The sequence below is a fragment of the Ramularia collo-cygni genome (assembly GCF_900074925.1).
Source record: "Ramularia collo-cygni strain URUG2 genome assembly, contig: RCC_scaffold10, whole genome shotgun sequence".
Lineage (NCBI taxonomy): Eukaryota > Fungi > Ascomycota > Dothideomycetes > Mycosphaerellales > Mycosphaerellaceae > Ramularia > Ramularia collo-cygni.
The window spans coordinates 1,225,604-1,247,154 of NW_019716264.1; the positions used below are offsets into that span (position 1 = coordinate 1,225,604).

The following is a 21,551-nucleotide window of genomic DNA, read 5'->3' on the forward strand; positions in this document are numbered from 1 at the left end:
AAGAGGAGAGAAAAGCGGTAACAACTCGATTTAAGGATGAAGTTTACCGAGGCCTAAAGACTACACTCAATACTATGATACTCGTACCGCATCTATAGTCTACTCCCATCGAATATTGATCTCGGGCGTCCGCTGTCGAAACTCAATCGATCTCTCTCCATCAGGCAGCGTTGCCAGTCCGTAATGAACCTGCCCAGGTTTCTGTTCGCCCGGCACGACTCGAAGGTCGTAATTCATCAAACAGTACGCCATGACGACACGAATCTCCGCCGCAGCAAAGAAGCGACCCGGACAGGCCCAGATTCCATGCCCAAAGTTGATATTGTCCACCCCTGTGGAACTGTGCTGGTATTTTTGCGCATTTTCCGGTAGCTGACGAAGCTTCTCGAAGCGTAAGCCGTCGAATTTGGAGGGATCTTTCCAGAGTTTGGGGTCTTGGTTGATGGGATGGGCTCGGATGGTTGTCGTGTTACCTTTGGGGATGATGTGACCGGAGGCGGTGCGAAGACCCTTTGGATTTGTGACGACCCTGGGAATGTTCACTTTGAAATTGTCAGTCAAGGTACCTAGGTCWTGGATGTCCTCAAACCCTCGAGGGAAGGGACTCACCGAGCGAAGGAGGATTCATGCGCTGAGACTCTCGCGCGAAAGAGTCCAGCTTGCGAAGCTTGGGCAATGTCGCCTTGTCGATCCTACCACCCTCACCCACCACATCGATGACCTCCTGTCGGAGCTCTGCGATGAAGTCAGGATATCCGGCCAGATCGTAGATGATGTACGAGAGAGCGTTGGATAGGTTGTAAATCGAGGCAAACGTCGCTAGGAGTTGATCGCGGCCAAGCTCTTGTGGCGTTGGATGATTGTTCTCATATTCTTGCATAAACCATTCAATCATATCGCCACCTGGAACGGTCTTGTCTTTGCCAAGTCCAGCTCGCTTTTGCTCAATTAGAGGCGCAAGACGCTCCTCATTCACCGCTCGCTGACGCAGGAGATTGCGTACTTCCTTGAGGAACGGAGCGATGATGGGCCGGAGTGGCCACGGGAGCATTATGAGTTTCATCCAAGCCCTCGAGACATCTTGTGTATAGTTGACGGTGGCTTCCACCCAGATGGGGTCACGAGAGAGTGGGAGGCCGACGAATGCACGACCTGACATCAGAGAAGCGACCCGCGACATTGCGCCACGGACCTTGACTGGCTTCCACGAGTCGGGACTCACTTCTCCAATGCATTGCTTCATGGCATACTCAACCTCTGCTGTGAAGGAAGCCAGAACGACGGGGGTATTCCGAGTCAAAGTGTGCCGCATCGTGGCGTCGAACTCGTCGGCTTTGGTGCCCATGTAGCTGTATTCCCCGAGGAATACATTGTAGTGATGATGCCTTGCTTGCTGTCAGCCAGGGGTCGATGAATCGGCTTGGGACAAGTCACGCACTTGATRGAGACGTCTGTTTCTGGCAGCGTTCGAATGGTCTCTATATCGGCCACGGGGAGTACGACGACGGACATTCCGGCCATGGAGAATAGAAATGGTTCATCGGGACACTAGAATACATAGGATTGGTCAGCGATGGTGGGAAGCTTGGGGAATAGATCCCTCAACCTCTCTGTACGCTTCTTCGAGCTTTCCGACGACATTACCATCTGTCACTTCAAAGACCCGGAGATTGGGCTTTTCAACGCGCTTGGTCAAGAGATATATCCATATCGCTGTCGCGAGCAGTAGTGCGGTCCCTGTGGCGACGATCACCGGCAAGGAGAATGGTAGATCCATGGCCATTACACCCAAACTGAAAGCAAAAATCCGTCTTCAATCCAAGGTAGGTATCTAGAATCATGCTGAATCGTAATAATTCCCCCAAACCGTTGGTTGACAATGTCCAACATCCCAGCAGGTCGCCCAATCTCGGCATCTTTACATTTCGGGCGCCGTAACAAACAACTGGTCTTGACGCCGAAGCAACAGCACAATTTCCTGTGACATGCCTGTGAATAGATCGACCCAGAGTGAGTACTGCTTGGTAAGAGACTTCTTTGAACGCATACTTTGTGCCGGATACCCATCCCATCTCCCCCAATACATGTCCCTGTCAACATGAGCTCCGCAATCTGGTACTTCGGGTACGGCTCCAACATGAAGTCATCAGTCATGACCAGTCGTGGGATTCACCCGCTGGACACCAGAATTGCAAGAATCTCCCATTTTGTTCTCACCTTTGATGTTTTCGGCTTGCCATACAGCGAGCCGTCCATGGCGAGCATCGCGCCCTATGTCAAAACAGATGCGAACTCACAGATACCAGAGGTCTGCGGAGTGGCTTATCTCCTCTCAACTGCAGATTTCAAGCGTTTGGTTGCTTYTGAGGGAGGTGGCGTTGCCTACGACGAGATCGAAATTGAAGCCGAATGCTGGCATGCGGGATCCAGGGAGCAAATTGAGCACATTCGATTACGCACGCTTGTGGCCAAATTTCCTCGGAGACCCAATCCCTGCCCAAGCAAAAGATACCTAGTAAGTCTCTCGACTGGGTTTTGAAAAGTGCCATGGCTTTGCTAATCAATCGACGTGCACAAAGACGTTGTTGAGAGAAGGCGCACAAGAAAATGGGCTTCCGGAGACATATGTCTTTTATCTGAATCAGCTCAGTTTCTTTGAGCCAGCCAAGGGAGCCTGGTATAGATTGGGATCTTCCATCTTCTTGTGGTTCGGGCGAAAGACTGTCCGTCAGCTCGCGAAGAGCGTCAAGGGCTCTTTGAACGATAAAGGCCAATGCTCGCCGTATTGGTCAAAGGTGATTGTGGTTGTATATACCACAATGTGGTCGTGGCATCGATGGATACACGCACCACTTTTTGGCCGTGGTGATGGAGGTGGGATTGAATATCGTGGGATCAGACTCCTTTGAGAACTGTGCTGTGGATTGTGTGCCATGTGGTGATGGATGTCGGTTGTTGAGATACAATCTTCGTATCTTCAGATGTCACGCCGGTACGGCTGCCGAAAGCTGAGATACGGCAGTGATAAAACAGGCATGATTTTTTCCATGAAGCTCGTTCATCGACTCCACCGCATACGCATACAGCTAGGAAGATACCATCATGGAGGCCGCATCTGAGCCCAGGCGAAATTTCGCAGAAGAATCATATGCACTGTTGAAGAGCTGCCCATTGATAGGTACGAACCCATGGGACCGTCGAGGAGGAAAGCCTGCTGACTGAAAAAAGTAGACGGTCACAACGACTTCCCGTACATTATTAGAGGATGGCTCCAAAACAATATAAAAGCCGGAGTTGACAAGCTACCCATCGGTCAGACAGATCTGCATCGCCTAAGAAGTTCAGGTCTCGGGGCCCAGTTCTGGAGCGCTTTCGTACCTTGGCATGCTTCCTCACTTCCTGCGACACAAGAGGAAGACCGCTGACAAAAGCTCCTCAGTGCGAAAGAAACGTCCGAAGTGGCCAGATTGACTGTTCTAGAGCATACTCTACAGCAAATCGATACCGTACACCAGATGGTAGCTGCTTTCCCGGAACAGCTTGGCTCGGCTCGAAGTTCAGCAGATGTCTGGGCCCTGTTCAATGCCGGAAAGCTGGCGTCCTTGATTGGAGTTGAGGGTCTCCACCAAATCGCTGGCAGCGCAAGCTGTTTGCGACTCTTCCATCGTCTAGACGTGAGGTATATCACGCTTTGTCATGATCAAAATAATGAGTACGTGGACTCGGCGGTATGTAGCGACATGAAAGTTCCCGTCTGTGCTCGCAGCTGATTTATGTAGACTGCCCCTGGCCCGGTTCATGGAGGAGTCTCCAACGCCGGAGAAGCGATTCTGCGTGAAATGAATCGCGTTGGGATGTAAGCTCCAAATCTTCGTTTCTCTTGAATGACTATTTGAGTTGACCATGACAGGATAATTGATCTATCACATACAAGCCACGATGCTCAGCGACGAGTATTACAGCTCTCCCGCGCTCCCGTGATCTTCTCTCACTCGTGTGCCTTCACCCTGAGMCACAATCCAAGGAACGTACCCGACGATGTTCTCGATGCGCTTCAAACCAACGGTGGAGTGTGTATGATATGCTTCTTGCCTAATCTCTGCTCCTCGGAGAGACGCAGCGAAGAAGGTCCATCGATTGCGAGCATCGTTGACCACATCATCTACGTCGGCACTCGAATTGGTTTCGAGCATGTAGGCATCGGGTCAGACTTTGATGGCATGTTAGAAGGGCCACCTGGTTTAGACGACGTACGTGGATACCCGGGCCTGGTAGAGGAGATGCTTCGTAGAGGAATTCCTCCCGAGAACGTCAAACTTGTAATGGGACTGAACATCCTCAGAATACTTGATGATGTGGAGAAAGTGGCATTACAAATCCAGAGCGATGGTATCACAGAAGTGTTGGTCGACTCAATCGCTGCTCCATGGAGCAATGAGCAAAAGGAAATGTTACGGCAACAGGGACGCAAGCGGGGACTGGCCTGACAAAAGGACTGCTTGTGCACTATTTCTAGTAGCATCATCATCTACGTGCCATCATGTGTGAGAGCTGTGCGATACAGTACCAACACTCCAAGTCGCTTCGTCTAGTAAAGTCGGCATGTCCCATTCTAGACAGGCCTCATATCGATCGCAGCAACCCAGGCGTTTCTCAAAGGATGAATGCCTACAATCTTGAAACCCGTCAGCTCTGCGAGCTCGTACCATTCTGCTTCTGTCCTCTCGCGACCTTTGGCGGTTATCATCATGTTGATGTCACCGTATCGCGAAAGTCTCCCAGAGCTGGTGTCCGAGAGGATGCTCTCAAGAACCACCAGTCGACTTTCGGGACCTTTTTGAATCGCTCGTCGGATGTTCTTCAAGATCTTGATCGCATCCTCGTCTAGCCAGTCGTGGAGGACCCATTTCATGACATAGACATTGTTGGGGGGGATCTCTTTGAAGAAGTCGCCAGCCTGGAGGCAACTCGGATCGACACGACTTCCTATGTCGCCATATTCGCCGTTTGGGGCGAAGAACGGGCGGATATGGTCAATTACACTTGGCAAGTCGTAGACACCGCCTTTCATCGATGGATTGCCGCGAAGGAGGGAAGCAATTAGAGCGCCACCTCCACCGCCGATATCAATGACCGTTTCATTTCCCACTTCCGCCCAGGGATAGTCAGTCAAGATCCCTGGAGATTGTGCCAATGCACCGGCGCCCAGAGTTTTGTGTAGTTGTGGAAGCCAGCCCTGGAAAAATAGTTAGCCGGAGGATAGACGCATTGATATATATATCCATGTGTCAGTCAACACACCTGCTTCTCAAAATATGTGAACATGTCCAGCTCGGTGTCAAAGGCATATTGTGCAGCCCCACGGGTAGCATCCTTCTTGATCGAATCTGGAATGCCTTTGGCCATTTCATAGAACTGCGAAGTGTAGAGTTCCACCCAATTGCTCCAGCCAGTCCAGTGGTCCGATCGCAGCAGTTCGGATCGATGATTGTTGGAATACTCATCCGAAGCTCGGTCGTAGGAGAAGATGCCTTTGCAATGCACGACCCGCATGATCTGCCTGAAACGATCTTCCCTGGCATCAGCTGCCAAGGCGAGATCATGCACCTTCATTGGGCCAGAAGACAGAATGTCGGGGACTTTCTGGCGGACAGTGGCAAGGAGGCATTGTGAATCAGCGTACCCTACATGTCACATCCGTTAGATAATTGCATGTGAATACAACACTCTGCTTACCAAGGAAATGATCGGCTAGAACTAGATTCCCCGGCTGTAACAAACGATCCGTTGCATAAAGGACGTCGACAATCTTTGAACTTATGGCAAAGACTTCCTTATGCGGGAGTGCTTCCGTGTCGTGAAGGCTTGCTTCGAGTTGCCTCTTGACGTGCGAAAGCGTTAGACGGGCATGGATCTTTTGCAGGTCGTGTAAGCTGTCGGTGAGTGTCTCAAGTAGACTTGTATATTCTGGGCTGTTTCCGTCGTTGCTTGCCATCCTGAGCAAAGAATCGGGAAGATGAAGCACGTTGGTTTCCTGTACGTGGATCGGCAAAAAAGGGTCGAGCCGCGGACTGTTTTGCGTAGCAAGCAAGTTTCTTGCTCATGCCCTGCCTACGCATATTCTACCATGTCTCGGTCTGTAAACCAAAATCGCCGTTTGAGCGGGCCGTAAGTTTGACGCTTCCCGAGAGTGAAGCGCTCGGCTTCCGATGGATGCGATTGGCGCTTCGCATTTCCTAAAGCGGTAAATAGGGCGAGGGTGTAAAACAGAAAGGTTATTGGAACAGACGTCGCTTGTCTCTGCTCTTCGTACTCATCATGACTTCAGCACGACACATAGAGGACGTCCGCAGATGGGCCAGCACAGAGCAACCCGTTGTACCTACTGATCCACAAGCAGCGCCGGATCAACTCCTAGCGACCTCCGTGGAGCCTGGAAATGGCACCGTACACATTGGAGATGTTGTGCCTAACGATGATGGCCGGATAGTGCTCTATGTGTTGGTCGCTGACCAGACAAACTACATCAACTTCATCAAGCCCTTGATTCTCGTGGAGGAATTGAAGATTCCTCACCTGCTCTCTGTCATTGACACGAAGACTCAATGGGCAAGGACAATTCACCCCGAGCGCATGGTTCCGGCTCTTTGCGACCGCGATCCAGAGACTGGCCAACTTGTTCGTGTGTTCGAGGGGACTGCTTGTCTCCAGTATCTCGCCGATCGATTCGACACCGTCGGACTGTGGACAGGCAGGACAGCAAAGGAGAGGGGTGATGTTCTCAGCTGGACCGCGTATCAAACTGCAGGTCTGGGGTATGAAGATCATTTGGTCAGATGTTGTTTTTGTTTGTCCCTCGACTAATCAAGTTACAACAGAGCCACGGCCAAATACTGGCTCTATTTCTCGCGCGGGTACCCAACTCGAGCAAATCCCATTCAGCTTCCACGCACCATTKAAAAGCTTCACGCAAACACAGTTGTGCAATGGGACATTTTAGAGAAGCGTCTTTCGCTTCCGGAGCAGCAATACATCGCCCTGCCGGATCGGCCTACTCTGGCTGACCTCTCATACTTTCCCTTCGCCATGCCTTGGATGTTCAGGCTGTTTCAGGTAGATATCGAGGGCTACCCGCAGATTCAGAAATGGGGCCAAAAGATGATGGAGCGGCCCGCGGTGAAGAAGGTCATGGAATATGCGCCAAGGATTGGCGGATCATGAGAGTACTCGGCGATGTCTTGGTGCCCATCTCACTCGTTTTGAGATCATCTCTTTTCCAGACGGTAGAGATTTCCAGGCCGACATCGAAAGACATTGCTGTATCATAGCTCGAGATGACAAAGACATCACTCTGTATCTACTGTTTTGCCAAATCTATCAAGCAGATCGTAGGTGGTGCTTATAAACTACCGGAAGTCACGGGAAGAGCTTCAATACTTTGCTTAGTATTCTCCTTATCTTTTACTCGCGTCGTGATGGATCTGCCTAGTATTCGTTGAGCGTGTAAAACTGATTACGCAAAAGTCAAAGTTAACCTAGCTGTAAAGTGCTGCCTCCTTTTTATGCCCTCCTCGGTGGTCTAGGGTTAGGGTTTGGGTAGTACCCTCTTTTTACGTCTGTCGTAATATAGAATTCAGAAAGTTACGTCTTATTTATGTATGTATAAAGAAAATTCTAGCTTAGTTATAGAGAGGTATATGCAGTTTTAGGGTTATATCCAAATGTTTAGGAATTCTGATCGCTAACATAGGGAACAACGTGGACAAAATTCAAAGGGGTCAAGTATAACTGACTTTAGCGGTCGAGAAGGAGACAGGTAAAGTGGGCTGCATCCCATAGCGATGAAGGTGGGCCTCTAGTACATCCTGATGTTGGAAGTCTTCATGGAAGATTCACGGTCCTTCGTAAACTCGCCCGGCCTCACGCTCAACACGGAACTTCTCTAGTCTACCCTGACGCTTCCACTCTCTGATCGTTTCTATCCCATCTCGACAGGCTTTCAACGCAAGCGCGCTGTAGTCGCGGGTGATTTGGTTGGCCTGATCACTACCAGGCGTAACATCCGACATCTTCAGTTCATAAACCGCATTGAGGACGATGTCGGTGTCTTCATTCGAGCCAGGGGAGCCATCTCGGGAAACGAACCACGTCGTTTTAGCTCCAGATGCGGTAGTGATTGCTTCCACCTAGATCTTGTTGTTAATATATCGTCGCATGGTTCACCTGGTCACGACCACTTACATGCAAACCCTCTGCAATCACCACATCCTGATCAAGAAAGGAACCGCTAGCGGTATGTACCGCACCATCGGCCAGTGTCAGTCTTCGGCTGAATCGATTTCCAGAGCCCGAAAGTATCTGGCAGTCCGAGACGTATGGGGCGAATTCATGGGGATGGGAAGAGCCACGTCTGATTCCCTCCCACATTTCCGCAAACGACAGGACATCGGAGTGATCAATAGAGAGCCCTTTGTTAACGAGGACGCTGTAAGCGACGTTGCACTCGAAAGTGGATGTAGACATGGCTGTGAAAATAGCTGCGAATGAATGTAGTGAGGAATTGGAGAAATATGACCTTGAGCTGGTCTATTCTTCGCACACATTTTGAACAGTGTTGGCTACTCCACTTTGAAGACTACGCCAAGTAGAGAATGGATTGATATTCGGAGCAATGTTTAGGTGCCATGAATTGTGGTGTTGGAAGCCAGCCGAGTTTTTTGGCGGCCCGCTTAACTATCGGCGTCCTTGTGCCCTCCTTACCAAACCACCCCATGACTTGGAAGCTGAATCTCCATGCTAACATAGCCTTTGGGCTGTAGCGATAGGCCTCAATCGGGTCGAATCACCAAAACATTGGACTCGATCATGGAGGATGCTACTTGCGTCGCTCACAGGTAATCTGAAAATCTGGATGAGTGATCCATGATTCCTTATCCTGTACCCACTCGTCCTGTGATCCGATCATAGAAAGCGTGTAGTTTTGCATCAGATGAGCCAAAGTGGCCCGAATAATTAGGTCGGCGGCATGCTTGCCCATACATCTACCGAGTGTTGTTGTTGTCAGCGGCGCTTTGATCTTGCTTTGACCCATGCAACTCACTGTCGCGGACCAAATCCGAACCTCCAAAACAGGTATCTCAACTCTGTGTTATTTCTCTGAAGAAATCGCTCCGGCCGATACGTATGATTGTCTGGTCCCCAGTAATCATTATTCATGTTGAGCGAATAGGAATCCACGACGAAGTTTGTGTGGGCAGGAATCACATAGCCCTCCACCACTCGGTCAGTTGGAGCAGACTGAGGGACCGAAAATGCCGCCAGTGGCTYCAAGCGACTTGATTCCAGGATGCAAGCTTGTAGCAATGTTGTTGAATTTTGCAGGTACTCTGTCAGTTTGTTCGATGAAACGGCATCCTCAACCTCAGCTCGAAGCTTCATCTGCACCTCTGGATAAGCGGCCAGATAGACCAGATTCCAAGACAAACCTCCTGTTGTTACGTCCAGATTGGCGAACAAAGCCTCATCCAGAGTCTGTAGCAATTGGTCTTCCGTCATAACCCCTTGACGCACGCTCTCCCACATCGCGAGGATAGGCGAGTCCTGGCTATGTGTCTCGCAAAAGGAGGCAATGTCCAGGTTGAGTTGCTTCCACTTGACTTTGAAGTCATTCAACTCCCGATTGGCTTTTGTCGGCAGCCATTGCGAAAAGGAGAACCTGGAAAAGCCGCCACGGATGACATACTTCATCAGCTGCTCTCGAGGTGAGGCGAGATCACCAATTCTTGTCTTCATCTCCTCTGGGAGAGAGCCATAGAACATATCACAGACCACCCAGAAAGGCAGCATCTTCAGGTCTTGTGCGGGATGGATCAAGCCACGACTGAGGTCCGACTTCTCATAGAGCATTGCAAAGTGATCTTCGACGAGATGCTGTATGGAATGAACGCGAGACATGACGGAGCCGTGAGAGAAAGGCGTCTCGGTGGCCGCCCTAACCCTGTTCCAAGAAGGTGGACTGATCAGACCAACACACTTGCCCAACAGCTGGCTCATCAAGTATCCAGAGTCGTTGTTGAGAGCCTTGGAGTGTTTGTCCGAGTCAGCAAACACCGCCCTCAGCTGTTCAGGCCGTGTCAAAACGCTGCAAGACGTCAGAGAGGTCACTCAACAGTGCTTGGAAAGTCAACTAACACCTCGGGAGACATTCCTGCCCAGATTCGATATACAGGGCCATGTGATTTCTCCCATATTGCAGAATTCTCAGCTCCTTCGAGGAATTTTGYGACGTCCCCTTGTCCATTCGGYCATACATAGGCGCACGTTGGTATTTCGGCACCGTGTTCATTCCTGGTGGGATATCGACGGCAGAGGTAGAGCTATTGTACTGAGAATTAGTTCTACGGGTGCGATGACCAGGCATGCAAGAATCCTTACATCGATGACATGGGAGAGAATATCTTGGAAGTATCTTGGCAGCAATCCTGGGCAAAAGATCTCCGCACATGCAGCACATAGCAGCGTGAAAGCTACCACAGACGCAACGATCAAGAGAGCGCCAGACGAGGTCAATATGTCAGCAAGCATGTTGTTAAATCAGTTCATTGGACTTCTATGCTCTCCAATGAATGACCATTAGATCTACACTTCGGACGGATATCCTAATGACATGACGATCAAAAGCTTCGGGGCCGGTATACCCCTTTTCGGTGTTTGCAACCTTCGGGCCAAGACTGACTCTAGCTAGTCGGCTCTCTCCCCGCAATCCAAAATGTCTGTATTGGGGTGCATATTTTTCTGTGCACCTGATTTGAGAATGTGCCCTGCCGAAAGGCGCCCTGGAAACTGGTTTGTCGTGCCAGTTGTACTCTTCTTCGCGGCGACGGACCATCATAAGGCCGTTGAGATCACATGCCTTGTCTCATGGGCGACCATTTCGCATTTCATCACTACAGCAAATTTACATATCTCATCGTCTCTTGGCCGTACCAGAATGGAAACCTGTATGAGTTGGACTACAACTAGATGCTATCGACCACTGCCACAGTGAATCAGTTTCTCCATATCCTCTTCAGCGGGATTTATTCGACGCAACGTTGGCTTGATCTGATAGCCATCTTGACCACTACAGGTCCGAAATCGACTAGATCGGCTCTCTAGGCCCATATTCGGGATGGCCATGTCAACATGTGGTTGTGGTTTGGCTTCATGGGTAGCTATTGTGACAGAGTTTCGAAGCTTGTTTCTTGTCAGCTCATGTCTAGTATATGGTAGCAATCGATACATCAAAGTGCCTCGAGACGCCTAGGACTCTTGGTTTAACAGAGATGGAGAGCGAAGCCATCGTCTCGTCACGATCTACCGGAGATTGCAGGCTCGATTCATTCGGGCAGTAAATTCCTAGCCGCCGTCTTTCACGATGTAGCACTTTCAATACGAGATAACGCTCTGCATAACTTCCGATTTATTTTCTCTGCAGATACGCATGTTCAACTTCTCTCTTCGCTTCGTTGGGGCTCAGGCTACTTCCCATATCTTTTAGGAACTTGGCAGAATCCACTTTTGTTCTTCCTTCGATGTCTGTCAATGTTTGGAACGATGTGGCTCACGCCCTCTCTAGATCGCCGGCAGAGATCGACCCCAGGAAAAGCTTCGTTGAAAATGGGGGGCACTCACTTGCTGCGATATCCTTATCGCAATCACTAAAGAAGAGGGGGATGGTCATCACTGTCGAAACTCTGCTGATATGTGATCGCCTCTTAGATCTCCTTGGAGAGATTCCCTCACTACCTTCCGAACAATGTCAAATTGGGGAACTGTCTCCTCCATCGACGGATACTCAAAGCCAGGAGTCCGATAGGGGGGATCGTACTGGACTCAGCAGATCTACGACCGATCATTCGCTCCTCAGACCTCGGGGCCGCTTGCTTCGAACACGCTCTTTCACACCGTCCCGGAGCTCATCTCTTAGCAGTCGCAGTGGTGGACGGCGTCCACTTCTGGCTTCCCCCAACCGACTTGCTTCTTCTCGCAGAGGATCTAGAGGACGACAAAATCATGCATCTTGGAACAGCTCCCCTCCGTCGATCAATTTCAGTGATATCCGCAGCGTCTCCCAAGCAAAAAGCGCGGAGCAGTCCGAAGGGATAAAACATGGTGTTGATTTTCCCATGTTCACAGAGATGCAATTATCTCTCCTACATGGCAGCCTCAAAGCTCCTGGGTCAGATATCATCCACTACTCTGAGACATATGTCTCGGATGCTGTACCCCTAATTCGACTGGCATGGAGACAGATCATGGCAGTCGAACCGATCTTCAAGACGCAATTCCCCGAGGAGCTTATTGGTAAAGACCAAGTCACATTCGAGTGGATCGAAAAAGTCACTCGATCACCCGAACATTATGAGGCATTGGTCCGGGAGGCGTTCGACGATACGCGGATAGGGTCTCACTTTTGCGTAGTGACTCTGGCGGAACCTGGCCAACAAAGCATTTCCAACATCATCTGGATCGTACATCACGCACTCATAGATGGGTACTCTGCATCGCTGCTGTTTGAGAAGATCCGGAAGTACACCACTGGTGTGGCCATCACAGCGGGACCTTCGTTCGCCAAGCTTGCCGCGGAGTTGCACCAATACCAGGCAGATCACGGCGAGGAGGGCAAACGGTTTTGGATGTCACAGAATGATCAATTGGCCCTCGCGAGAGGCGACTTGATGCTTCCGACGGCTATTCAAGACACAGATGGAAATACGAGTAGCGTTGAAAGCGAGGCCATCGAAATCGTCCTGGACCAGAACGAACTAGAAGATGTTTTAGCCGGATCCCAATCCAAGAACGTTACAATGGCMACGATTCTACAAGCAGCTTGGGCCTTGGTACTCTCTCACTACACATCATCTGATCTTGTGGTGTTCGGAACCGTCTTGGCAAGTCGTAACCTGCCTCTTCCGGGTATTCTCGACACAATTGGGCCAATGGTCAACACTCTGCCTCTTTGTGTTGCCGTCGACGCCAAGCTGTCTATTCAAGAATATCTCCGTGCAGTCTTCAAACAGATGGTAAGGCTCAGCGAGTTTTCCTGGACCACTCCCAACGAGCATGACTACTCTCGTCAATTTGAGTCTGCCGTCGCTATGCAGTTTGACACAACCGCAGATGCCCATACCTATCAGCCGTTCCTCCCAATCGAGAATCCGAAAAGCAAACAGACGACAAGCATTCCCTTTAGTGTCGCGATGAATCCGGACGGGACGATACATCTCCAAGCTCACAAGCGTCGAGTCACCCGCACGCAAGCTCAGGACATTGCACAGATGTTGCGTGATGCCATTATTGTACTAGTTCGATCAAACGGAACCATTGGCGATTGCAAGAAATCGCTGCTATCCGTGGACATGCTTGCTACCTTGCGGGAAAGAGGAAACGCCAATTCGGGCCTTACTACAATACCATCAGTCACCGAGGACCTGGTCACTTTGTTCGAACAGTCGGCTCGGAATGTTCCAAATGATGTGGCTGTTGAGCGTGGGTCCGAGAGAGTGTCGTATGCTTCGCTCGATGAGCAGTCCAGCGTCCTTGCATCATATCTGCTCAAGTTTATTCGATCCGGCGAGGTCGTCTGTGCTCATGCCGATCGATCAACCTCCTGGATCGTCGCGATATGGGGCATACTCAAAGCTGGTGCTGTATACTGTGCGTTGGATCCGTCTCTGCCGGCAGAACTGAAGGACTCAATGTACAAAGCAGCCAATGCAAAAGCATTCGTGGCTCCTTCCGCTGCCGTTCGGGAGGCCTGTCCCCTATCTTGCGGTGAATTCGTTGATATCGAGACTGTCCTCCGTTTCCCAGATACAGAAGATGCACAACACAACATGCTCAGTGGCCGAGATCTCGCTCGGCCTGCCGACGCTGCATATCTTTGCTTCACTTCCGGCTCGACCGGGGTACCCAAGGGAGTAATTTGCACGCACCGAGGTCTCGTCGCTTTCCAGAGTGATCTGGAGGTGAGGCTATTTGCCAGGCCTGGAGAGCGCATCGCACAGATCATGTCCCCAGGATTCGACGGCGCCATTCATGAAATWTTTTCCGCACTTTGCTACGGAGCGACGCTGGTCTTACCACAAGAAGGATCCCAGATGTTTGACCACCTGCACAAGGCAACTTCCTGCATCTTGACGCCTTCCATCGCACGGATTCTGAACCCAGAAGACTATCCAGGCCTGCAGACCGTCTATTTTGTTGGTGAACCGGTCCCGCCTGCTGTTTCGGACATTTGGTCCTCACACGTGGCGTTATACAATATGTAAGCTCCACCAGAAAGTCCCAATCGCTCCACCTGAGGTCTCGGGGCGAGGCATCAGCCATACCCCAGACAACTGAGCCTCACTCGATCATTGCGGACGAAGCTCTCGTGAAAAACTTGCAACGACCCTCCCTATGTTCACTCTACGCTTTGAGGTGATTGCTGACACTTGATGTTCGTCTTGTTAGGTACGGACCGACAGAGGGTACGTGTGGTGCTACGATCAAGAGACTTCTCCCCGGACAGCAGATCACCATTGGAAAGCCCAATCCGGCGACGCGCATATACATAATGAGAGACAATCACACGCTCGTGCCTCCTGGAGTCATTGGCGAAATCTTCCTCGCGGGAGTGCAGGTCGCCAAAGGGTACATTGGGCTTCCAGAAGTCACAGCGGACCGCTTCAGGCCTGATCCCATTTGTCCGATCGGAGAGTACATGTACAAGACTGGAGACCGCGGATACTGGAATGACGAAGGCGATCTAGTATGTCTCGGCCGCAACGACCGAGAGATCAAGCTGAGGGGCTTCCGCCTGGACATGAATGACCTTGAGATTCGTATCGCCCGAGCAGATTCATCCCTTCAGGCTGTGGCAGTCGTGGTACACAACGAGCAACTGGTATCGATCGTCCAGCCGGCAGATGTAGACGTTGCAATGCTTCATGCCACCATTTCTCGATCAATGGCYCGACATCAGAGACCGGCACGCATATTAGCCATTGACACCATGCCTACAACACGAGCAGGAAAGACGGATTATCTGGCGTTGATGAAGCTTTTGTCGAAGCCAGAGGCCATTCCTCGGGAGCATAAGCAGGGTCCGGCAAGTCCAACTCTTCGGAAGGTCATCGCTGTAGTCCGCTCCATCCTTCAACTCGAACAGGGCTTGCTCATTCGGAATGACGCCAGCTTCGACGAGTTGGGCGGAACTTCTCTCAAGCAGGTGGCGCTCTGTTCCCGTCTCAGCAAAGAGTTCGGGATTCAGGTCCCATTACGTTTGATCATTGAGCGTCCTCGCCTGTCGGCCGTCGCTGATGCCGTCGATGTCATGCTGTCTTCATCTCAGCATCTTCGCATCTCACCCTGCCAGACAATCGATCGGCAGAGAGCATCGCCTGGAGAGCTTGAATGGTTTGAGAAGTACCTGCTGGACGTTGGGCTCTCGGCGTTCAATGTCTTCTACGCCGCCACCTTTTCACCCGCCAGGATAAGTCGAAAACGCCTGACGGAAGCGTGGAACATCGTCTTATTGCGTCACGCCATCCTACGAAGTCGCTATGCCAAACAACGAGGGAACCGAGGCGTCCGTCTTCTCTCAGACTGTGCACCACGAGTGCAAGCTGTCTCTGAAATATCCTTCTGGACTGAAGTGAATCGTCCCTTTTACGTCGGGACCAATGATCCGATCCGCGTCCTCATCGGGGAAGACAAAATGATGGTAGTCATCAGTCACATCATTGCTGACTTCACGGCGCTGGCAGTCCTACTGGAAGAAGTCAATTTGATTTATCATGGCCGACAACTACCACCATTGGTCAAGACATACGACGAGGCGGATGTGTGGTTCAAAGATACACCGGTATGCTACAAGAAGTGGTGGTTGGAGTATCTGAGTTCACTGCCAAAGGAGCCCATCATACTCAAGCCCGAGAAAGAGCGAAAATCCTACTACGGCACATCCATTGTCAGCAAGATGCCAAAGTCACTCTGTCATAACATGCGGGAGACAGTGAGTAAGGTGGGCGTCTCGATGCAGCAGCTTCTACTGGGAGCCATTGCACTGGTTCTTTCTTGCGAGGATGACCCCAACGACACTGAAGTAGTGGATGTTCTTCTTGGAAGTCCATACATGAATAGACCAACGGATGACGACCTTTCAGTAGTTGGACTCTACCTCGAGCCGCTACCTGTCCGCATAACATATCCATTCGACGATACCAGACTTGGCAAGGGATGTGATGCGGAGGAGGCCGGGGATCAAGATTCGGGTACGAGCGGGATTGATACTCCCAGCACCATCATCCAGGACGACAGTGTCAGGTCATACTTGGAAATTGTGCGACGATCGTGTCAAATGGCGCTGGCTCATGCCATGCCCTGGCATCAGCTCTTGGAGCTTATGGGATGTGATGTCGCGTATCCGGCTCACCCCCTTTTCGACATCATGGTCTCGTTCCATGAGGTATCCCAAACACAAAAGATTGGAAACGTCATTCCAGGTGTCGAGCCGTGCTTCGCCTGGTCAGAAGGAAGCAAGTTCAAGCTGATGGTGGAGTGCGCCGCCTACAGCAATGATGTACTGATGTTGAGGCTGGAGCATGACACGGAAGTATTCACGAAAAGGGAGATCTATCGAATTGAGACCATGGTTCCGCAAGTCTTGGATATGTTGACCAGAGACAGTCAAGGCATGACAATCAGTGCAATTCGGGAAGCTTTGAAGGCCGTTGAGGGAGAAGTCAGGCCCACCACGGCGTTGGAGCCCGGCAAGGTGTTTGGGAAAGCGATCTCTGAGCTTTGAATTGATCAATCAGTACAGAGCAGTTTTKGTTGTTACATAGATCTAGGGCGGCTCGGAAATAATGTGGATTCCCAAATGCGGCTATATCAAAACGAACCGAAGTGTTGACATGGAGCTGCACATTCATTGCTGATCGAGCTTTTTACTTTGAGTCCTGTACTCCTCGGGGTAAAACTTCACTACGAGATTGGGATGTGTCACTATGCTGCTTGAGGAGGCCACATTGATATGTTAGGGTGAATAGGCGGACCGAGACCACGCATACGGCGCCCGAAATTGATACACAGATATGGATCGTTTTTGGAGTCACAATGGGTCCGAACGATGATATCTTGTTTCCCCGTTGACCGGAGTGAGGATACACTCAATGGGCAGAAAACAGTCACACGAATCAATAGATTCGAATTCACAAATACACTGATGATCTCGGGACTGATGACAGTTATACTCAGAGTGCTGTGCTCAACCTTCTAGCACAGACCGCGTACTATGACCGTCCAATCACTCCAAGGCTCTTGCGCGCTACGCTTGGAACGATTGTATCAATTACCGCGCAGCGAGAAATCTTCAAATCTCATTGCTTTTGAGAGGGGTTTTGGGCATACATGGGTTTGATTGTGGTTGGTAATGCTAGTATCTTCCTTCCATTATCCAGTCATGCGGCCGCCTCCTTTTCATGCCCTCCTCCGTGGTCTAGGGTTAGGGTTTGGGTAGCACCGCCTTTTCACATTTGTCGCAATATGGAGTTTAGAAGTTCAGGGCTTATTCATGTATATACAAAGAACATTAGGGTCTAGTTTTAGAGAGAAATATGCAGTTTTAGGGTTGTGTCCAGATGTTCCAGACTCTTAATACTCCGGAGGCGGGAACAGTGTAGAAAGCTATCGAAAAGTCACCGAAATGATCGTAGTTGGGACAGAAATTATTGCATATCTCCTGAAATCATGCCTTCTAGACCAATAACCATTCTCTTCAGACCTTCTTCAAGCTGTGAGATAGCAAATGTGATGCGAATCCATCCAAACTGGCAGTTACCCCAGCCATAGTTCGTCCCAGGGCTGACCGTTACACCGGCTGAGGCAAATATCTGTACCGCTCGCTGCTCATCCAACAAGGTCTCCGTTGCTCCCGGAAGTTTGGCGAATACGAATGGACCGGCAGTAGCGGGTACGTAGAGAAAGCCATTGGCTTCTAGAAATGCAGTGACTTTCTCATATGCTGCCTTTAGCCTTTGTCTGTTCAGTACTATCAACCGGTCGAGCTCCGGAGACGTCAAAAGTCCAGTTGTCGCGACTGCAGCCAACGAAGACACTTGAATGTTGGAAGCCAGAGCGAGACTCGCACGAAGTCTTTCATTCGCTTGTGATATGATAGCGCCCACCCGTACGCCACTCGAACCGAAATCTTTGCTGGTGCTCCATATTATGTGAACACGATCTGGATCTACGCTGAGGGCTTGCAGGTCAAGCTGGAGAGCAGATGGAAAAGACGATGGCTGGGCATCTAATTCGTCGCCTCCAAAGACACTAAGGGCATATACCTCGTCTGAAATGAAGTGCAAATTGTGCTTTTGACACAATTGCGCACACAAGGCCACCATCTCGTGCGCATAGCAGCGACCAAAAGGATTGTGAGGATTTGTGAGAACCAGCGCGCGAACTGGAGCTTTCGATGCAGCGATAGCGGCCTCAAAAGAAGTAACAAAACGGCTGGGAGAGGAAAGAGTGTCTTCGACACTCCCACCGCCACCAAATGGTCTAGACGGGAAGCATGGAAATCAGCATGCGGCTCATCTCAGCGCCTCGAGACCTGCGGAATGAATCTGACATACATTATCCGTACCTGTGGACGTATTGAAAAGGTCACATTGAACCCATCTAAAATTGTATGATCAGTTCAAAAATCGATGTGGAAAGTGGTGGGCGGGAATTGATACTCCAATATGGTGCGGGGACCAAGACTCCATCTCCAGGATCACAAATACAATGCAACAGAGCCTCCAGGCAAGTCGTAGCTCCTGGTGCCACCACAATTTGAGATGAGGAAACTTCATTGCGTGGCTGGAAGTATCGGTTGAAGAACTTTGCCAGGGACTCGACGAGATCTGGAGCACCGCCAAAGCCGTCCGGGTATGGCAAGTACTTGTGATCTCTTAGGCCTTCTTCCAGGGATTGTAGATAGATCGCAGTGATTTCAGAATGTAGCAAAGCGTTCTCGGCCGTTCCCATGTCAATTTTCTTCAGTTCATCTGGCTGTGAKGACGCGGTTATGCGATCCTCAATCATAGATCGAATCTTTGGTAGAATAGAGTCTACAGCTCCGCTCATTCGCTTGGATAGCCTTGCTGTACTTCCTTCATCCGGGCCAGCCATGGCAACGAACGACCTTTGGTAGGCAACGAACGACCTTTGGTAGGCAACGAACGACCTTTGGTAGGCAACAGGGGTTCGATCGAAGAAAGAAATGGTCAATTGAGTTGACTACTCCGATCGATTTCGGACTGATCTGACCCTCTTTGGATGGAGCAGAGCTACCTGACTTGCCTGACTGTTCGGACCGATGATGCAAATTATGCATTCTCTTCATTGCATTGCATTTACGACGATATTGGTTTAGCTGCGTCCATACTGACCACATTCGGCATGCTTGGGAGCTCTCCAGCCAATCAAGATCAGTCCGTGACGCAACCCGATCAAGGCTCCGACCGCGAAGTCTCCTATGTCTCCGAGCGGATAACATGGCACATGTGTAAGTCGATCGGCCCGTATATTGACATGTTCGACATGTTCCACGGCCAGATTTTTGGAAATGCTACAATACTAATGGCTAGTTTGCTGTTTCTGCGGTCCAGAGCAAGCTACGCAACAATCACCGCTCCATTCTCGCAGGCAGTCTCCTCAATCATGTCGGGAAATCAATCGGCTGGGGTTTCCGACGTTTTGGTCATTGGCGGTGGACCCGGTGGCCTTTCCGTTGCGACCGGCCTTGCTCGCCAGCTGTACACTACAATCGTCTTCGACAATGGAGTCTATCGCAATGCACGCTCCCAACACATGCACAACGTCGCGGGCTGGGACCACCAATCTCCCGCCGCATTTCGGGAAAAGTCTCGACAGGATCTGCTCGATCGCTACGACACCATCCGATTTGAAGATGTTGCCATTGAGGCTGTCCGCAAGAACGCTGCGGGCTTGTTTGAGGCCGACGATGCAACGGGACGCACATGGACTGGCCGTAAGCTAATGCTTGCTACCGGAGTTCGCGATGTCTACCCTGATATTCCAGGATACGATGAGGTCTGGGGATATCGTGTCTATCACTGCCTCTTCTGTCATGGTTTCGAACAGCGCAACGCTAAGTCTGTCGGAGTGCTGGCCATCGGAGACTTGTCAAACCCCAAGGTCGCCCTGCACATGGCATATCAGGCGCAACGCTTGGCACAGAACGTTGTCGTATACACCGATGGCGCGAGCGACGTTGCTGAGCAAGTTGAGCTGGGAGTTCAACCCGGGTTCAAGATCACGGTTGAACAAAGGAGCATCGAGCGTCTTTCCATGGGACCTAACAACTCAGAAGTAGTTGTCCAGCTCAGCGGAGGAGAGGAGCAAGTGCAGGGATTCCTCGTCCATAGGCCAAAGGCAGAGGTCAATGGACCATTCGCGAGACAGCTGGCATTGGAGCTGACCGAAGCGGGCGATATCAAAACCTCACAGCCATTCCACGAGACCAGTGTATCTGGATGTTTCGCCGTGGGCGATTGTGCCACATATATGAAGGCTGTGACCTCGGCCATTTCAATGGGTGCTTTGGGCGCGGGAGGACTGGCATCTCAGCTGCAAATGCTACCACCTGTCGCTCCCGGAAAGATCTAGACTGGTGAAGGTGAAGACAGCGAGTTTGCTTGATAGGGAATCGGATCATAGAAAGCAGTGCACATTATTACAATGCTATTCACACAAGTCTGCAGAGATCGAACGAGCCAGTGGTTGTTCAAATAGACAAAAGTCATCTTTCTGATCCCCCTCCCATATGAGAGCGTCTCTTGAGTGAATGTTAATTCATCGCTAGGTTCGGGCTGTCGTCTCTACGAGAGTTTTATGCGGTTCCCGAATGGCCTTGATCCGAGTTTTACGGACTTCTGTAAGGAGAACCGATGCTCTCAAGGTGGATAGCAATAATGTTAAGCGGACCGAGCGAAGTATAGTCGCCGGCCGAAAGCATTTGAACCTTTACTAACCCTCACTCACAGCGGAGTAATCTTCTACATCGAAAACGTCGAAAAACAACGCATTTGAGATCAACCCCTATACAAGACACCAAAAAATTGCTGAAAAAGACGACTGCAGACAGTACACTCACCATGACATTATTTCTCCCCGCAATCGAGGGAGGATAGTCTCTCTTATCTCTCTCAGATGAATCTCAAAGGACACTGCCGACCAACGAGTACCGACAGGGATCTGCCACTCGTTAGCATATCGCTGGACCGTTCCAACTCCGGTCCGACAAATATACGGCACCAAGCTTTGGAACCTTCCCACCAAAGCTTGCAGACAACATCGAACATGAAATTTCAAATCTATCTTGTGCGGCCGTTTGGATGTAAGAGGCGGCGGATTGAAGAAAAGCTTCTAGCGACAGAGGCTCCAACAGGTCGTGATGGATATCATGGGCCAAGAAAATGCTCGTCATTCCTTCTTGTCAGATGACCGTACAGCAA

At 50.6% G+C, this 21,551-nt stretch overlaps 10 protein-coding genes; 5 read left to right on the forward strand and 5 right to left on the reverse strand.

Moving 5' to 3' along the window:
- Positions 1 to 99: 99 nt before the first annotated feature.
- RCC_07047 (related to cytochrome P450 monooxygenase (lovA)) lies at positions 100 to 1,777 on the reverse strand (the record flags this gene model as incomplete). XM_023772306.1 has 4 exons in its annotated part: positions 100 to 542; positions 610 to 1,385; positions 1,439 to 1,548; positions 1,607 to 1,777. The coding sequence occupies 4 exons, from the start codon at positions 1,775 to 1,777 to the stop codon at positions 100 to 102; spliced, it is 1,500 nt and encodes a 499-aa protein (XP_023628074.1).
- A 321-nt stretch (positions 1,778 to 2,098) lies between these two features.
- Positions 2,099 to 2,909, forward strand: RCC_07048 (related to gliotoxin biosynthesis protein GliK; the record flags this gene model as incomplete). XM_023772307.1 has 2 exons in its annotated part: positions 2,099 to 2,515; positions 2,580 to 2,909. The coding sequence occupies 2 exons, from the start codon at positions 2,099 to 2,101 to the stop codon at positions 2,907 to 2,909; spliced, it is 747 nt and encodes a 248-aa protein (XP_023628075.1).
- A 606-nt stretch (positions 2,910 to 3,515) lies between these two features.
- Positions 3,516 to 4,487, forward strand: RCC_07049 (related to membrane dipeptidase GliJ; the record flags this gene model as incomplete). XM_023772308.1 has 3 exons in its annotated part: positions 3,516 to 3,728; positions 3,780 to 3,856; positions 3,911 to 4,487. The coding sequence occupies 3 exons, from the start codon at positions 3,516 to 3,518 to the stop codon at positions 4,485 to 4,487; spliced, it is 867 nt and encodes a 288-aa protein (XP_023628076.1).
- A 125-nt stretch (positions 4,488 to 4,612) lies between these two features.
- Positions 4,613 to 5,995, reverse strand: RCC_07050 (related to O-methyltransferase GliM; the record flags this gene model as incomplete). XM_023772309.1 has 3 exons in its annotated part: positions 4,613 to 5,236; positions 5,302 to 5,684; positions 5,737 to 5,995. 3 exons carry the CDS (start codon positions 5,993 to 5,995, stop codon positions 4,613 to 4,615), a joined length of 1,266 nt encoding a protein of 421 aa, XP_023628077.1.
- Positions 5,996 to 6,318: 323 nt separating this feature from the next.
- On the forward strand, positions 6,319 to 7,221 carry RCC_07051 (related to glutathione S-transferase GliG; the record flags this gene model as incomplete). XM_023772310.1 has 2 exons in its annotated part: positions 6,319 to 6,815; positions 6,879 to 7,221. The coding sequence occupies 2 exons, from the start codon at positions 6,319 to 6,321 to the stop codon at positions 7,219 to 7,221; spliced, it is 840 nt and encodes a 279-aa protein (XP_023628078.1).
- A 671-nt stretch (positions 7,222 to 7,892) lies between these two features.
- On the reverse strand, positions 7,893 to 8,523 carry RCC_07052 (uncharacterized protein; the record flags this gene model as incomplete). XM_023772311.1 has 2 exons in its annotated part: positions 7,893 to 8,186; positions 8,242 to 8,523. The coding sequence occupies 2 exons, from the start codon at positions 8,521 to 8,523 to the stop codon at positions 7,893 to 7,895; spliced, it is 576 nt and encodes a 191-aa protein (XP_023628079.1).
- Positions 8,524 to 8,875: 352 nt separating this feature from the next.
- On the reverse strand, positions 8,876 to 10,584 carry RCC_07053 (related to trichodiene oxygenase cytochrome P450; the record flags this gene model as incomplete). XM_023772312.1 has 4 exons in its annotated part: positions 8,876 to 9,041; positions 9,101 to 10,141; positions 10,192 to 10,376; positions 10,435 to 10,584. The coding sequence occupies 4 exons, from the start codon at positions 10,582 to 10,584 to the stop codon at positions 8,876 to 8,878; spliced, it is 1,542 nt and encodes a 513-aa protein (XP_023628080.1).
- Positions 10,585 to 12,296: 1,712 nt separating this feature from the next.
- RCC_07054 (related to non-ribosomal peptide synthetase modules and related proteins) lies at positions 12,297 to 16,831 on the forward strand (the record flags this gene model as incomplete). XM_023772313.1 has 2 exons in its annotated part: positions 12,297 to 14,308; positions 14,497 to 16,831. The coding sequence occupies 2 exons, from the start codon at positions 12,297 to 12,299 to the stop codon at positions 16,829 to 16,831; spliced, it is 4,347 nt and encodes a 1,448-aa protein (XP_023628081.1).
- Positions 16,832 to 17,753: 922 nt separating this feature from the next.
- On the reverse strand, positions 17,754 to 19,203 carry RCC_07055 (related to 1-aminocyclopropane-1-carboxylate synthase, and related proteins; the record flags this gene model as incomplete). XM_023772314.1 has 3 exons in its annotated part: positions 17,754 to 18,588; positions 18,663 to 18,708; positions 18,768 to 19,203. 3 exons carry the CDS (start codon positions 19,201 to 19,203, stop codon positions 17,754 to 17,756), a joined length of 1,317 nt encoding a protein of 438 aa, XP_023628082.1.
- Positions 19,204 to 19,473: 270 nt separating this feature from the next.
- On the forward strand, positions 19,474 to 20,703 carry RCC_07056 (related to thioredoxin reductase; the record flags this gene model as incomplete). Its single annotated transcript, XM_023772315.1, has 1 exon — positions 19,474 to 20,703. One exon carries the CDS (start codon positions 19,474 to 19,476, stop codon positions 20,701 to 20,703), a length of 1,230 nt encoding a protein of 409 aa, XP_023628083.1.
- Positions 20,704 to 21,551: the final 848 nt, after the last annotated feature.